Source organism: Labrus bergylta, chromosome 13 (genome assembly GCF_963930695.1).
Source record: "Labrus bergylta chromosome 13, fLabBer1.1, whole genome shotgun sequence".
In the NCBI taxonomy this organism is placed as follows: domain Eukaryota; kingdom Metazoa; phylum Chordata; class Actinopteri; order Labriformes; family Labridae; genus Labrus; species Labrus bergylta.
In genome coordinates this window covers 25,910,317-25,926,767 of record NC_089207.1, presented here as the reverse complement: position 1 = coordinate 25,926,767, position 16,451 = coordinate 25,910,317, and the positions used below count along the sequence as shown (strand labels likewise).

The 16,451-nt window shown below is 40.0% G+C and overlaps 1 protein-coding gene across 1 annotated transcript; it reads left to right on the top strand.

Annotated features, from left to right (window-relative positions):
- Positions 1-241: 241 nt before the first annotated feature.
- On the top strand, positions 242-15,198 carry zgc:162707 (UPF0524 protein C3orf70 homolog B). The gene is made up of 2 exons (XM_020651180.3): positions 242-1,082; positions 12,768-15,198. The coding sequence occupies exons 1-2, from the start codon at positions 899-901 to the stop codon at positions 13,457-13,459; spliced, it is 876 nt and encodes a 291-aa protein (XP_020506836.2). The 5' UTR covers positions 242-898; the 3' UTR covers positions 13,460-15,198.
- The last annotated feature ends 1,253 nt before the right edge of the window (positions 15,199-16,451 follow it).

Sequence of the window (16,451 nt, the reverse complement as noted above, 5' to 3'; positions counted from 1 at the left end):
TTTCCCGTGCTCATGTGTGTATTTCTGCTGAGCCAGCTGCTGTGATGACAGAGGAGAACTGAGGGAAACACACTGCACTCAACTGCTTTTATATAAATCAATGGCTCACTCACAAAGAAACCTCACACCAAGGAGGAGCAGATGTTGGGGACGCCCCCTAACGGCGGAAGGCTCCAGACTGAGCAGCTGGATTATACAGTATGATGCTCCATTTCGCTACAAATACACTATTTTTAAACGTTTTATTTCTAATAAAAGGCAGGGTAATGTATGACCAAAAATTTAACAACAGCTCGATAATCCAAATCAATAGCCCTACAAATAGAGGGATTACATCTTTAGAGATATTCTGAAACTGTTTCACGTTTTTTTGACATATTGCGGTTGAATTTAGGAGTATTTCTGAAATCCAGACTCCGTGTTGTAAGATTCTTTTGATGCATCGATGGGAGCCTGGCTGTATTTTTGAAGTGCGCAGAACAGCTGGCTTTGTGTGTGTGTGGAGTGGACTCCTCCCGTTGTGTGATGAAGTTCAGATGCGCGCCGTTGTTCCGTACGCGCGTCACCAGAGGAGCTTCCCGACGCGAGGGGAGGATGGAGAGCTGTGTGGATCACGACCATGGGAGGCTTTAAATCTACCACTATACCTCGATAATTGACGGTTTTCTACTTTTACCGGATATGTTTCCACCTTTTGTATGAGCAGGAACCTGCTTGCTCCGGATTCAGACATCTAGTACCGCGTTTCGCGACTCATCCTCAGTTGAAAAGCTTCTTGGGCTTCGTGGACCGTAAAACCTCGACTCGGTCCCTCACGGTTATGCTTTAATATACTCGGGTGGAGCTGTGTGTGGGGGGTTTTCTTTTTCTTTTTTTGTACTATCCAGGAAATGTTGGCATGGCCGCCTCAGGAGCACAGAAGTGTCCGAAGAGTGAGAAGTTGGACGAGGCGCAGGCTTTGGCCAAGAGCTGCGCGGGGAGACCAGACTTCCTGCCTTGTGATGGACTCTCCATCTGCGCGACGCACAGCCACGGGAAGTGCTTCAAGCTGCACTGGTGCTGCCACTTAGGCTGGTGTCACTGTAAGTTTATTTTACATGATTTCAAAGCACTTCTTATAGCCAAAGGTTTAGCCCCTGCTGTCAAAATATACTGTACTGGTGCTCATGTGAATTTAGAGGAATCGACTTAAAATGGATAAATGTGGCAGAGTTAACTCAGTGTTCATAAACGGCTCAAAAAGGTGGCTTTTATTTAGCCCACTGACTTTTCAGATGCGCTCAGAGGGAACATTTGCTGCTCCATTAGAGCTGTTTTATTTTCTGATAAAACTTCCAAACAGATTCAAGAGTCTTGTTTATATTCATTGAAATAATTCTGAGGTCAAACTTAGGGTCACATCCTCGATCAGAGTAAATAGACGCCCCTGTATGAATAGTTAATGTAGGCAAGTCTAAACAATGGAGGCTGCAAAATTCACAAGCAGGATGTGATGTTTCAGGGCCATGGTGTCACTGCTGCTGTTTTCATGTGCAGCCCAAACTGACAGTAAACAGAAGCAGTAGTGAAGTTCATTAAAATTTAGCAGCTAAAAGAAGCTGTTTACAGTCCTTTAAAACCGTTATGTTTAAATGTTTAGCCGTCTGCTGTAATGTTATGTTTAGGTTTAAAAACAAAGGTCATTACAAACACAATGAAGTTCAATTATTAATGTGTACACGTTTAACATAAAAATTTAATTAAATTGGTAAAAAAATACAAGAATAGCTGAAATGATATTTCCATATCTTATGCCTGGGGTTATGAATGCATCTGTGTTCAAGTAGAAGTCAAATAAATAATAACATATTTAGTCTAAAGGGAGGGTGATGGCTTTATAACACTGAGTGTGAAGATACTTACAACACGACTCTGTGACATCACACACTTGAGTCATCTCTTTTGTTTTGCTTCAACAGTGGAAAATAAAAACTTGTGTTTCTCTTTGTAAACAAATTCCATGAAAAGAAAAAAAAACAATGAAGAAAGAATTCATTTTACCAATAAGTACTCTGTGTAGACAAATCAGGATATATATCACCTCTGTGCCACAAGCTGCTTTAAACTAGATATTTTCTTCATTATAAAATTGGCAGACAATATTAGTGAAGTAACAACTCAGATTAAACAAATGTGTATTAATCCACAGCTACAATACTCCTTAAATATGTACATTTGATTCCTTAACATTTGTAAAGAAAAAATAAATAGTGTTATTGTGTTTTATGAAATGATCAACCCTTTTTAAAATTAAACTTTACTCAAATATGAAGATTTACTTCATCTAGAGGAAGTGATGTGTCTAAGGATGAGTGCTACAGACTGTATAAGGATATAGGAAAGTTCTGAGAGATTAACTAACACATTGCTCGTGTTGATCACTGGGATTTGCTGACATTAAACATTTTCACAAAAAAAAGTATTCTTTAAAGTAAGACACAAATCCTCATATTTTCAAACAAAGTGAAGCAGTTTAGGCCAAATGGTACTACCTCAACACTATCAATATCATCTATATTGAATGCATGAAGCAGCACTTCCACTCAATTACAAACCATTTTCTCGTCCCTTTGACAACAGTCACAGACATTTCCTTCAACAGTGTCCCTTAGACGTTTCCCCTCCATTTAAACCTCCTCGACTCGACACGTTAACACCACCCAGCGCTGAATCACAATAGCTGCGTCTGAACCTGACAGCATGTCAGGCTCTTTGTGCTGGCCTAATTTATCCCGAAAATCCTCAGATCAGTGTAAAACACAATCAACCATCTCCTCTGCACCATTCACCCAGAGCTTAGAGTGTGCAACTGGAGAAGTCACATTGTAATCTTTGCCATGTAATCATTGGATTTAGATTCCTGCCTCGGTCCAGAGTGAGCCAAGCGATTTGAAATATCTGATGTGGCAGAAAAACCATGAATTCTTTCCAGTGTTTATTGGGAGCCACATGTGGGAATTATGTTTCCCAGAAAAGCCTGCTCAGTGTTGCATCATTTGTAAACATTCAGACCACTTTTAGTTCTGAAATATTCATCTCTGTAGCAAAAAAAAAAAAGGCTGCAAAATGGACTCAGGGACCCTTTCCTCTATATTTAATAGAGTTGTTGTGCTAGAGAGAAAAAACATCATAATGAGGCTTCTCACCTTCACCTCTCTTTTCGGTGTAATTCACTGGTTCCCCTCACAGGACAGCCGGGCACCACAGTGAGAATAAACCCACTTAGACTGCTGAATCAGGCAGAACCAGGGCACCCAGTGAGAAAAGTATTGCAGCTTGCTTCTTGCATGAAACCCCCAGCTGCTCTGCTTGGCTCGCACCCTTCTTTCCAGCGGTACATGAAAAACACCGGATAGAAAAAAATGTTGTTACGCCCTTATCGCTTCACGTTTTCATTTTTATGAACATGCCTACCACTGTCGCCTGGAGTATAAACTTGTTCTGAAGCTGATAATTGTGCATTCACCACAGGGAGCACCGCTAGACTGCCTTTTTAATTACATCTTTAATCGCTTTCCAGGTAAACAAACAGAAAAAGGTCAATGTGTAGCGATACTTGCTCAGCATTTAAATTTCCCGAACACAAATTATTTCCATTATCTCACCTGTTGCGCAGCATTGAGTGATTACCCGTGTCTTTAATTCCTGGCTTGTCTGTACGTGCCTTTGCAAACCGAAACATCCTCAGGTTTTCTTCTTTTGCAGACTGCAGCCAGAAAATAATGTAGTTTCTTCAAATCCCAAACAATAGTTTACATTAAGATGTAGCTGAATTGAAGCGTTTGGATGAGGAAACAGTGGAAACTGGAATTGTACGTGGGTGGAAGCAATGTCCCCAGCTGGTGACAACATCAGTCCAAGCCTCTCATTAGCGGTAATTAGCTGTATTTAGTGTCACCGCCAATATGTCATGTCTGATGAGAGCTCACAGCACCACTAGAACCACCTGGTCGGAACATTTTCTCTCCCATTTTCTCCTCAACGTACTGATTACAATTACCAGGCAGAGCAATGAATCACTCATTTATAGAGTCTAACTAAGTCTAATGAGTTCTAAACAGTCCTGTCAGTCACTCGTACTCACAACTTGTACTTCACTTCTTAATAGAAGGAAGTGGGATTTTTGTCAGATATCATCTCATCTGCACCGCTACCCAGCTGTAGCATGCAACAATCTCTAAAGGGAAATATGGAGGCTTATTTGATAAAGCTCTGTACTATATTGATTAGTTTGGGGACCACTTCAAAATTGACTGCAGTGCTGAATCATGAAAAGTTTCACCTCTTATTAAAAGATCAATACAGTGTGAGCACAGGCCGGAGGGGATGTTTTTTTTTTTTGTTGATTGATCTTGTGTTCGGGAGTGAAAGTGTCGATCACTTTAACTGCAGGACTGGATAATGGAAAAGTGGCAACAGCAATAGTTTAAAAAAAAAGTTTGCAATATTTTAAAGGATTGTTGCAAAGATTTTCAACTCTGTTTTAATATTCTACCACTTTCACTGTTCCTGTTACGATCCAGTCTTAAGTGCTGCTCAGCAGGAGACACTGTCAGGGGAAGAAAGAGGAAATGATGTATTAAAAGACTGCAACTTTGTATGAAAACTTTTTGACATGGCTGCTGCAGTCTCATGTAAGCCAAACTGAAAATCACAACACATTTGACAGAGTTCCTCTTTTATTTTTAATCCAAGAAGCCTGATAGTTGTTCTGTTCATTTCTAGTGCTTTCTTGATGTACTTACAATATAGAGAACTGCTGTAGCTTACAAATGTGTCCCACTATGTTAAGAGTTTTTTATTGATGTACAGGTTAGTCTCCATTGCTCAACAATAACCTCACCAAAACTCTAGTGGACGATGCAATTTCAAGTTGCCACTCAGGGGAGCTTTTTCTGGCTTCTTTCTAAACGTTACACCAATGTGAATGTTCAGTTTTAATAACGTTACTGCAACTCATCAAACATGCTTTGCCATTGTGTGTAAAACATTGAAACTGGCAATTACCATTCAAGTTTCAGAGCCAAGAGGCTGTAGCAGCTTGCTCAAAAAAATAGCATTGCACAGATTTTAAGGTTCACATTGCCCCTACAGGAGTACATAAAGCTATTGTTTACACTTATATTTAGATTCAGGAAGTACAAATCAGACCAAAAAGGTGACTTGAATTTTGTTTTTGTAGCATGAATTTATCTTTAATCTTTCAAAGTATGGTGTCCAATCCAAATTCTACTTCTTCATCTGGACCTTTCCTTTAAGGTCTTTACATGAGTCTTAAGCCTGCTGTTCATGTTTCACAACATAAACAGTCCAGAGGGTTTTCATTTTTTGGCGACAGACTAAACAGTGGACTTCCTCTCTGGCTTTAGCTGAAAAACAGCCTCTCTTTCTCCCTCTGGAATCATGAAACAGGAAACAGGAAAGGGCTTTCACATGACGCTTAGTCAGAACGTCCCCTCCGCTGAAACCTGAAACTTGTGTTGTCACCCTGACCCATGGCCCCATTGTTGGACAGATTTTAACACAAAGAGCAGCGGATGTGAACGCAGACCAAATCTACCAGCCAAATGGATGCAGCCAAATAAACAGTTTTCTGCTCACAGAGTTTGGCCTAAATGCTGCTTTGAACTTTTTGTGTAGAATTTGAAAAGGAAGATCTGCCCAGTCTGTACTCAAAAGGCTGCTGGCTTTGGCTCAAACATGTAAAAAAGCAAAAAAACAAACAAGCTGAGGGGGTTGTTAATGACTCAGTCTCTACTCAGACTTTGATATAAGCAGATATTAAAATGACACAATCTGAGCCAGACACCCATTCTCATTCATCTACATGTGGAGTTTGTCTTCATTACACCTCAGTCTTTTAGTGTTTCCCTTTGAGCTGCAGAGAGTAGAGCGACAGAAGAGCTGGAATTTGAAGGAGTGGTGTCGAATCTGTGTGAGAGCCAGTGAAGGACTGAGGGTCTACATGCTGCATTATTCAGAGAGACTATCTCCTGTACTAAAAGCAGAGTGTGCAGCCGTCAGCAAGCCACAGGCCACAGAGAGAGAGAGAGAGAGAGAGAGAGAGAGAGAGAGGGGGAGAGAGAGCAGGGAAGACATGCAAGATGGAGTCAGCCGGCAGCAAAGGAGTTAAAGCTCCTCATACCACCTCCATCCTCCTGAGAGAAATCTGTGACTTCCTCAGACATGAGGTGTCTGTCTCCTCCAGTCTCACCTTTGAACTCTTGATTTTTTTTTTTTTTTACATGTGATTTAAAAACATCTTTCTGTTGTACTAACAGACTCTCTGTTCTAATCCTTAAATTAAGCTTATTGATATTTAAAATGACAGAAAAATCCCCCATATACAGCTATCTCTTCTAGAGCTTAAATTAAGGTTGATGGATGATGGATATTTAGTCAATTTGCTATAAGACTGCTGCACAATAAATCACAATGTTATCTTTAATGCAACATGAGCATTCACATTAAACAACAAACAAAGGTCTGCATGTATTGCAATAAATAAGAACTAATATTTGATGTGAACAGTCATTGCTTTCTCACTCAGCATGTACACATTTTCACCATAGTAACGAGGCTTGAGTATGATGACCATGCCTTCACATTATTTTGATGCAGTCAAATGAAGGTAACCATCAGCTACCCTCAGATTAATTGGTGCCAATTTAGTGGTGGGCAGAGGGTGTTTTTTTAAATGTAGAGTTATGAGGGATTTGTTGTAAACACAGGTATTGTGTAAGATCTGTGAATAAATATAGAACTGTGAGTAAAAGCTTATATGCATTCTTTAGTTTTGTGTTTATTTATTGCACTTCATATTATCGCAAAATGGAACAATGCAATCACACATTTTATGTTTTAAATATATCGTGCAGGCCTATTTTGGAACCACTTTTTTGTATTTTGACTGAAAAAGTGAATACAATACCGCCTCTTTCCTAATGATGCGCTGTTATATCCTCTGTTGATGTACCCAACAGCCTCATACACATCCCCCAGAATCCATGTCATCAGTCTCCAGAGAACTTTCAACGGTATTTGATAATAACTTGATGAAAGGCGTTCCTGTTAGGAAAAAAAAAGTCAGGAGTTATTCGCATTTTCTCAAAGTTCAACATGCCCTGTGGCTGCATATCTTTCTGCTCTATCGGAGTCGCTGTCAGTGGAAACTTTTTGCTTCTGTTTCGGCTACAGTTCATTTTTCTCCCTGTGGTTGGAGGTGTAAAGTGGTGGGTCTGCCGAGAAGCTCCTATTTTTTAAATTCTCCTGTTACATCTACTGCTGGAGCTTTTTTTCCCTCTCTGCTGTCAATCTTCATTAATGCCCGGCTGGGAGAGTCTCATGACATTATGTTGTCTTTGTTTAGCCGGCTATCTTAAGAAAGAAAAAAAAAAATCAGCTGCAAAACAACAAGAAGCTCGAGAATGTCAGCGACATCGCCAGTAGCTGTTTTGTGCTATTTTGGGTTGCTTTTGCTCTTTAACCCTCTCCAATAAAAGAAAACTTTTGGATTGTTCTTCATTTTGTTCTCCTGTTAGATGACAGAATCCAGCAAATAGCTTTTTTTTTTGCAACAATCAGAGCATGATACAGCTTTTACAGTGACAGGTTTGTTATTACTGTACTGCATAGTAGTTCATAATAACTTAGTCCCATATACATAAATAATCAACCATTTAAAAGTGAATTCATGCGCAGTGAATATGCACAAATCCACCATTTCCTCTTCTGAGTCAACATTTACTTTAATGCACAGTGTCTTGTTGTTTAAGGACATTTTTTTTTGGCAAATGAAAAATACTTAAGTGACCTATTTTTGATCTAGATCTTGACTATACAGCAGTGGTTGGCAAATCATTTTGTTGTCTGTTCATATTGTTTAGTTCCTGCCTCATCCTTTAAACAGATAACTCATGCCCTGACCCCTACACTCAAAAGTCAGGAACGGCAAATTGTTCTCAGTATTTACAATTTATTTCATTCCTTTTTGAGGATTTCTGGTCTTTTGAAAAATGAAACTATAAAAAAAACACAAACACGGCAGAGTGAGAGGGTGCAAAGGCAGCTTAACAACTGACATTGTCATGCAAGGGCTCAGCACTGGGGAACACTGGAGTACAGCTGAATATCAATAAAGCTGCATAGACTGTGTTCACTGGCTGTCAGCTAGTGTTTGTATTTGTCTCAGAGAACAGTCTGAACAGTAAAGGCACAGAAATCTCAGCTCTACATCAGCGTGTCTGCTCAGCTTTGTTTGTGCTTTAACATCAATTGTTGAGTTAATTTATGTTGAAGGTTGTTGCTGAACACATCCAGGAGTAGAAGTTTGTAGCGGCTGATATTTAGTAAGAAGATTGAAACTCAATGCACCTTTTGAGGTTTTTACAAACTATTTGTATGTGTGTGTTCTTATTACCCTGTTTGAACAAATCATTTTCATGTGTTTTCTGTATGTTTTGTACATACATGTCAACCTATAGAGTTTGTATTATTTATGGTCTGAGTGTTCTCAGATTCCTGGGGTGAAGCAGGGCTTCTTCCATGCTTTAAGTCAGATTTCTCGTCTCTGAAGGCCACACCCACAGGTGAGTCCTACTTGTCTGCTTAGTAGACAGCACCTGATGAAGTGACCAGTGAGGGGTGAAACAAGTGTTTTTAATGCATTAAGTGTTTTGGGAGCCACAGTGTTGTGAGTCTATTTGCTTCATATTCAAGGATTTTTTTATGACTCAGCACCTGAACGATTGATGTGAGTGTGTATGTTGACTTCTTTCTTATGACCTGACAACATGCTGCATGCATGCAGTGACATTTTAGATTTAAAACCACATGTTAGCCTGCTTCTAAATGTTAGATACAAGCTCAACTTTCAAAAACTGGTGGTTAAAAAACTCTGAAAGGGACTTTTAAATGATTTCATTAGGATTAAATCAAGAAATTGTTATTACTTTTACTAAATCTGCCCATTATTTTCTCTGTAAAGCCACTAATAATTTCTCGTAAAAACAAGTCTCATGTTATTTCTTCCTAAGGTTTTTTTTTGTCCTGTCAACAGTCCAACTTCTAAAGATATCTTTATTTAACGCTGACGCATGCAATGAGCATTGCTTCATAATGTAAAATACAGAGTACAGATGCCATGCATACAGGTCTCTAGCCGTGGCTAACTTGTAACCTCTGACCCTGGCAAAGTTTTCAGGATTAAAACAGAAGCATTAGACTTAAAAGGCAGAGAAACAGTGATACTATATACATGCAGGCATTATAATACAATACAAGTAAGTGACTAAGATAATGACAAACAGTGAAATAAGAATTAAAAGAGGAAGCAACATTCAGTGCTCACAGACTTTTTTATGTTTCATACAGTGTTTTACTTCTTTACGTCTCAAAAACCCTAAAAGTTATTAATTTCAGTGAAATGCATAAAATCATTCCACAGTTGTGTTTGTCTAATGGAGAAGGGTGTCAGACCAAATTAAATTCTGAGTTTTTGTGGTCTAAAGTTTCCACCTGATGTGACCCTCATTTTGATTTCACTGTTTGGTTTATTGACAGATTGTAACTGGAGCAAGGTTTTTTTACACACTTAAAAATCAGTGTACTTTTGTTACCAAAGAGCATCAAATCCCCATATTTGAGCCAATATTTATCATTTTGTTTAAAAAAAAAATCTGTCAACATACTTAAATAATCAATTTATCATGTACAACTCTAAACATCATTGATGCAGGCTGAAGTAATTAAGACCTATCTTATGTGTAATAATAATCATCATATTATTATTAAGAATCTCAGAGCATATAATATTTAGAAACACAGATGTTTTTGTTAATATGTGAAGATGATCCTCGTCCTCCTTTTGTATTTACTTAGTGAGATTAATCTCACACACACAACATACTGGGGAAGATGGACACAGTGATATTTTTAAGTTAGTACAAACCCACTCTGCATTCTGTAGACACCTTGTGAATCTACATTCAGGCTGTGTTCAGTGTGTGAGTCTGTTCAGGAATCTCAGTGTTGGTGAAGTGTTAGCTCCATATGTCTGTCGGTTTTTGTTGTCTGCATATGCAGCTGCCCGTCCCACAGTATTGCGCTTGGTATTTCAAGCTCCAGATGGATGCATGCAATTAGATGTAATATGCTACATACCAAATGTCAACACATCTCCTGCTGCAGCTTTAGCTTTCATTTGTTGCCGCTATCTTGTCTGCCTGGATGGGCGCGCCTCAGTGTGAACATGGACCATTGAGTTCCCCTCATTAAACAGAGGATGGCTTCTATTACTCCTCTTTGTCTGTGTCGGCGCTGGGTTTTGTGTTTCTGTTTTAGTAAAGCATCCAGCTTCAGTCACAGCAGCTTTTCATGGTTCTATGTGGGTGAATGATGCTGTGTTGTGTCCTTTAATAAAGAGGTGGCCACGTGAATACTCCAGCAGCACAATTGGGCTGGTTTACTTCAATTAAATATCATTTAATATCTTTTGTGTGGTGCGAGAAATGTCTCATCAGCATAATAAGCTCCTCTCCTCGTCCATTCAGCAATAAAAAACAAAGCCCCTCTGAGGTGGTTTGATGTTGTCAATGTAACCTGGGGAAGGATTTTTGATTGAATGGTTCCACCAACCAGTGAAACAAAAGACAAGGACGCAGAGCGAGAGGAAGTGATGCGTAGGCCTGTCATTTTCTGTAGTTTCTCTCTCTCCAGGGAGCCAGTTAAACACAGCCGAGCAACACTACAAAGGCAGCACGGCTTGGTGTTGGGAGGCAGTGGGCTGCAAACAATGAGTAACATTTGCGAGCAGTCATTTTGCACAACCACAAACCATGAGATGCCAAGATGGGAGGCATAACTTACTTTGAAGGCGTAGAATATTTGTGTATGAATAAGGCCACTTATCAGAAAATGTATGGCTTTCACCTCATAGAGGATTAAGAAGCACTGTATATTGCATTGGTCTAATAATACAAAATGTGTTGCAGATTTAAATCAACACAACAGCATGATCTGAGAAATCGTCTTTTATGGCCGTTATCCGTTACGTTTTTCATCATTTTTGAATTAAGTCTTGCATCAGTTTCTTCACTGCTCTGCGTGGTCTGAAATATAAACCATGTTACACTCTGGCTGCAGCTCCTCTTGAGATGATGGTGGAAGGGCAGGTATTTTTTTTGCCTCTGGCAGCACAAATGCTTTGTAGTGTGAAAATTGCAGCAGCCTCCAAAATAGGAGGGATGATAGGTTATCACAGACACACTACATGCACTCTAATCCACACTCACTGGCACCTTCGTAAAAATGTTTGTGGTTAACAATCACTGAAACACGTTATTAACATCACTCATTTATTCCTCTGCTAGCTATAAGAACCTGTGAACTAAGGCAGTGGCTCCCAACCTTTTTTCCTTGGAGCCCCCCCTACTTATATCTGAGAAAAACTGAGACCTCCTTAGAACCCACATGAAAGAAGGTGATGATTGCTGTCAAAAATTAACATCAATTTGAATGTTTTCATTGATAAAATCTGACATAATTCTCCTCACACTTTCTCTCACCAAAATACTTTTGTATAAACTTTTAGCAGGTGTTTTATCATGGTTTTAGTTAATATGTGCCAATCTAATATGACACCCCCTTTGGGGTGCTTGGACCCTTGAGTTGGGAACATGTTCAAATGTTTTTGCTTGGACTGATAGATGTATGTGTTCAACTTCAAGAGTCGTCAAATAAATGCAGGAATGCATCGGTCATTCGGCAAATATTGTGACATGCACAGATGTCTGCAGCTGATGTGACTCTTCATCAATGAAATGCTCTCATGATATCATTTCTTTAACTGACTCAGAGAAGAGGTTGTTTATTGGGCAGAAGAAGTCACCTGTTAGTCAAACTTATTTTGTTTTCATGGTGAAACATGTGAGAGAATGTTGGCAGTGTGGGAGTCTAACACATCAGAGAAATGCAGTTTGTAAGATATGTTTCAGTGATATTTCTAGAGAAGGGGCTACTACCAAGAATTTGAATACATCAAATCACATTTGAAAAATTAAGAATTAAAAAGTACTGAGAAAAACATCAGAAGCGGCAATCGGCTCAATATTTAGTTTTAACATTGGTAATAACCTGGATTTTCATAATCTCTGCATCTTTAAATAAATATGAGGAATACTCTGCATTGTTAAATCGATTAAATATGAATATATATCAACTAATTTACACTGAAGCAAGTGATATGTGTTAACAGTGTTTATACGACATAGATTTTAGAGTGCACATGCATGCTTCTGTTGGGATTTCTGCCAAAATGTTTCCACATGGTTGCATAGTTTGAATTTATACACTTTTATTTATTCCATTCTGCATTTTCTTCTTCTTTTGGGCTGTGTTGGCAGAAGAAAGCTGTGAACACACTGATATATAATGCTTTCACTCGATGTGATGAACGTATCTGAAAATAGTTGCTTATTAAAATATCTGGCTGAAACACTCATATAGTGTTTCATGAAGCACATGTCTCTGGCTAACAGATGCATACATAGCCCAATATGCATACTCCTTGTAGATCTATTTTGGTCAGTAACAACTCCAGAAATATCTGTATCCTTGGCAGCTAAATGTTCCACTATGTTCTTCAGAAAGTCCTCACATTATTAACTCCTGCAGCAGTTTCCTCCCGGCTTATTTTCTGTCTTTTTTTCTCTTCTTATTTTTTCATTCAGGCAAATACGTGTACCAGCCCATGACCAATGTGTGCAAGCTGCCCAGCACAGCCGTGCCTCCTGTTGAAACAGAGTACAGTAACACCATGGACCTGTCCGTCTCTCTGGCCGAGCGCTTCCTGAAGCTCGCCCCCTGCTTCCAGTCGCCCCCTTACCTTGAGTCGCCCAAGTACTGCGTCATCGCCGATCTCTTTGTGGATGACTACATTGTTAAACGCATTAACGGAAAGATGTGCTATGTTCAGCGCCCACCTCCTCCTTTACCAGAGCCACCTCATGCTCCTACCCCTACCCCACCTGCTCCTGCTACCCCTCAAAGGCCCAAAAATCCATCTTCTCAGCCTCGACAAGCAGTGAAGAATGCACCGCCTACCCCTCACACACCTACACCCCTGCAGCCGGTCCAGCAGGTGTACAGTGAACACAAACACCGGTCTCCTGTGGATAAGATCAAAGGCCCCAAAATGGACCACTGCTCCTCTCCATCCAGCTCCGAGGACTCTGGCATCAACGCGTTGGGTCTGCACTACCTGGAGTCCTGCGAGGAGGAGAGCGACGAGGAGGAGGACGAGGAGCTGAGCACGGACGGGAACTCCAGCCCTGGAAGCCTTTGGGACCAGGACGAGTGCTCTCTGCTCTCCCCCTCCAAGTCCATGATAGAGATCATCGAAAAGATCGAAACAACTGTGTAACAGATGCAACATCAACATGGACACCAGCTGAGAAGCAGCATGACGTAACTCAGAATGATTTTATTGAGGATGATTCCTGCGGGTGGCCGAGGACTGTACTGCCTGCACTCAAACACAGCCTCTCCTCTTGTCAACCAAGCCTGCAAGGAGTGAATTTCTAAAACGAGGAAGCACAGGATTAAAAAGCACATGCACAGTGGACCAAATAGACCTCTTGTACATGGTAATTACACAGAATATAACCTAAAATACAAAAGGAATCTATCATCGGCACACTAACATCACTGAGACTTCTCTCCAGGCATACATTACAGGAGCTAAATGATGTGTTAACAAAGAAAATAAAAGTACGTTTGGTGATGATAATGAGGGGTTCCTTGTGTTTTCCAGTCATCAATCTGGCATTCAGACTTTATTCTAATTCAACCTTTAAGCGGCAGAGAAAGCTTGCTATTTTCACTCTCTCTGTGACTGGTGGCTCCGCCCACACCTATTAGTAATTCTGACACTTCAGTGTAATATCTACAAGGCCAGCTACCCTTCATGGGCCTAAAGCACACATCAGCCGTTTTACCCGTTAATTACTCAGCTCAGAGCGGCAGGAAAAACAGCTGCTTTGTATCACGTTATCATAAAAGATTCCAGCCCCACAGTTAGTCTGCACTTTACTGACACTAACACAAGCAGTAGGTAGGTAGGTCAGTGTTTGACAATCAAGGATTACACAAAAAGCACATTCCCATGCTGTACCTGCCAGTGAGGACCAAGGATGCTCTTATATAACTTCTTAAACCATTTATCAGACTTTAACACATTGTTCTGACAAACCTTTCAGGTCTCACTGCACTGAACTGCAGTGCTGTTCGAGGTTAAATGAGGCATTAAGCAAAACATGCCTCCTTATGACCTCTATTAGCAGAAATTAAATAGCATGGACACATCTCTGGCAGAGCTACAGTGACAAAAGTAGTCACAGCAGAAACTTGTAGGACACCTAGGGAAGAGGGGATATTCCTTATATATATATATATATATATATATATAATTATAAACTTTAACAATAAAAGAAACTGCATTGTTATTGGCATTTGGGGTTTGACACTGAAATGTTGTGTTTCCAGCTGGATGGGGAGGGAGTCTGGGAAAGATGAGCAGGTTAGGATAGATTAGTACGTCACAGTTTTTTGTGCTTTGGGGCAGAAAAATGTCACTTAATGCACTTTTAAAATGAGATTACAGTGTGGAATAGGATGCTGAATAGGTGTTGTGATGTTGTGATGGACATGATGTTAGAAGAAATGCACTCAATTATGATATATGTGGGACAGCCCCTTTATAGTCAGTTAGTAAAATGAAGATGGGCTATATAGGGTTATATTTGTTTTTTGCTTTTTATGTTGAAAGAGTTGTTTTCCAGGGGAGTTATCTGCCAAAATCACAGAAATAGTCACAATTATTATCGCTACCCAAGCTACACTAAATGTTAAAATAAAAAAAGGAATTTTGCATGACTGCATTTATTTGCAGAAGTCCCTTATGTCAAAGACCGATTTAACGTAATTGGCTGCTCAAAGAGTGGACAAATTGTGCATCAGTTCATCAGATGGAGTAACTTTTATTCAGGGACTGCCCTCGACATTACATTGAACACAGTCCCTCCTAATGCAGCTTAAAAAAATGTCTTATGTTCTCATTTATTGTTATATTATTTTCATATGAATAAATCTCAATGAAACATATTTTCCATCCTCATTTTGTCCCTTTGAAATGTGTGGGCATGCTTTTAAAAAACACTTCAACTTCCTCCACCTCACTCACAGATGACTAATGCTCTCCAGAGATTGGGTGGAATAGCAAAGTAGAGTGAGAGATGAGCTCAGATTGAAGACGTTACTTTTCACAGTTTGTCTGGATGTTTGTCTCTGAAATGTCTCAAGGATTGTTCTTTGTTGATTCTCAAATTCCCTCCTTTGTTGTAACCTTTGCCTTCTTGCGATGCCACTACGGAGGAAAATCACGCTTATGTAGTAGAAAAATCAAACGAAGCAAATGGAAGATTTAGGCTTAAAGACCTCTGACCTTATTGTAGTATTGCAGGAAGACATACCAAACAGGTGAAGGAGCTCAGACTCGCTTCTTTTTCTAGAGTTTGTATCTGATTTAATGAGGGATATGCAAGAGTCTATTTTCCCCTTCCGCCCCACCCAGATTGATTTCCCTGTTTCTCCTGCATAGAGTCTATTGATCATCTGTACTCTGCTAGTGCGGAAAGGAAAAACCAAGGCCACGATGAAATGCTAATCGGTTTATATAAATGGACATTCATTGTTCTGCTTGGTCATGACGAGGAGGAGTGTGGAGCCCGACTGCTGCTGGAGAGCCTGCATGACAACGCAGAGTGGGAGACAAGAGAGAGAGAGAAAACTGGAGAAGACAAGAGAAGAGAATAAAGGCGAAGAGAAAAAAAAAAGTGCGAGTGCATGGAGGGAGTGAAGCGCAAGCAGAGCAAAGGAAGTGTAATTAAAAGGATGATGATGATGATGATGCAAGCACATGCAAAGTCTTTGGAAGGACTGCCTGTGTGCGTGCAGTTCAACATTTGAAATTATTTCCTTTTTTTTTTTTTTCAAAGCTTCAGACAGATCTGATGAAGAGATAGATTGCTGTAACTGTTAATCCCTTGGAGCAAAGTCATTCAATTGGCAAGCACCTTGAGCAGTCCAGAGCTTCTACACACACACACACATACACACACACACACACACACACACACACACACACACACACACACACACACACAGGAAGGTGCACACCAAATCAAAAAATGTCCTTGTTCAAGGACTGCTTCACAAGCTGGGTTGGCAAAGTACGAGTCAGACAGGCCGAAGGGAGATGTTGTCAGCTGTACTTTTTTCCTTTAGATGTGAGCGTAAACATCACCTACCTAAGGAGGTCTCCTTTTCATTCTGTACATTTGCTTATACGCTTAATG

Bases quoted from the DNA above. Each gene is read 5' to 3' on its own strand.
- zgc:162707 (XM_020651180.3), top strand. From the start codon at position 899: ATGGCCGCCTCAGGAGCACAGAAGTGTCCGAAGAGTGAGAAGTTGGAC. The intron at 1,083-12,767 runs GTAAGTTTATTT...TTTTTCATTCAG, and splicing joins CCACTTAGGCTGGTGTCACT to GCAAATACGTGTACCAGCCC.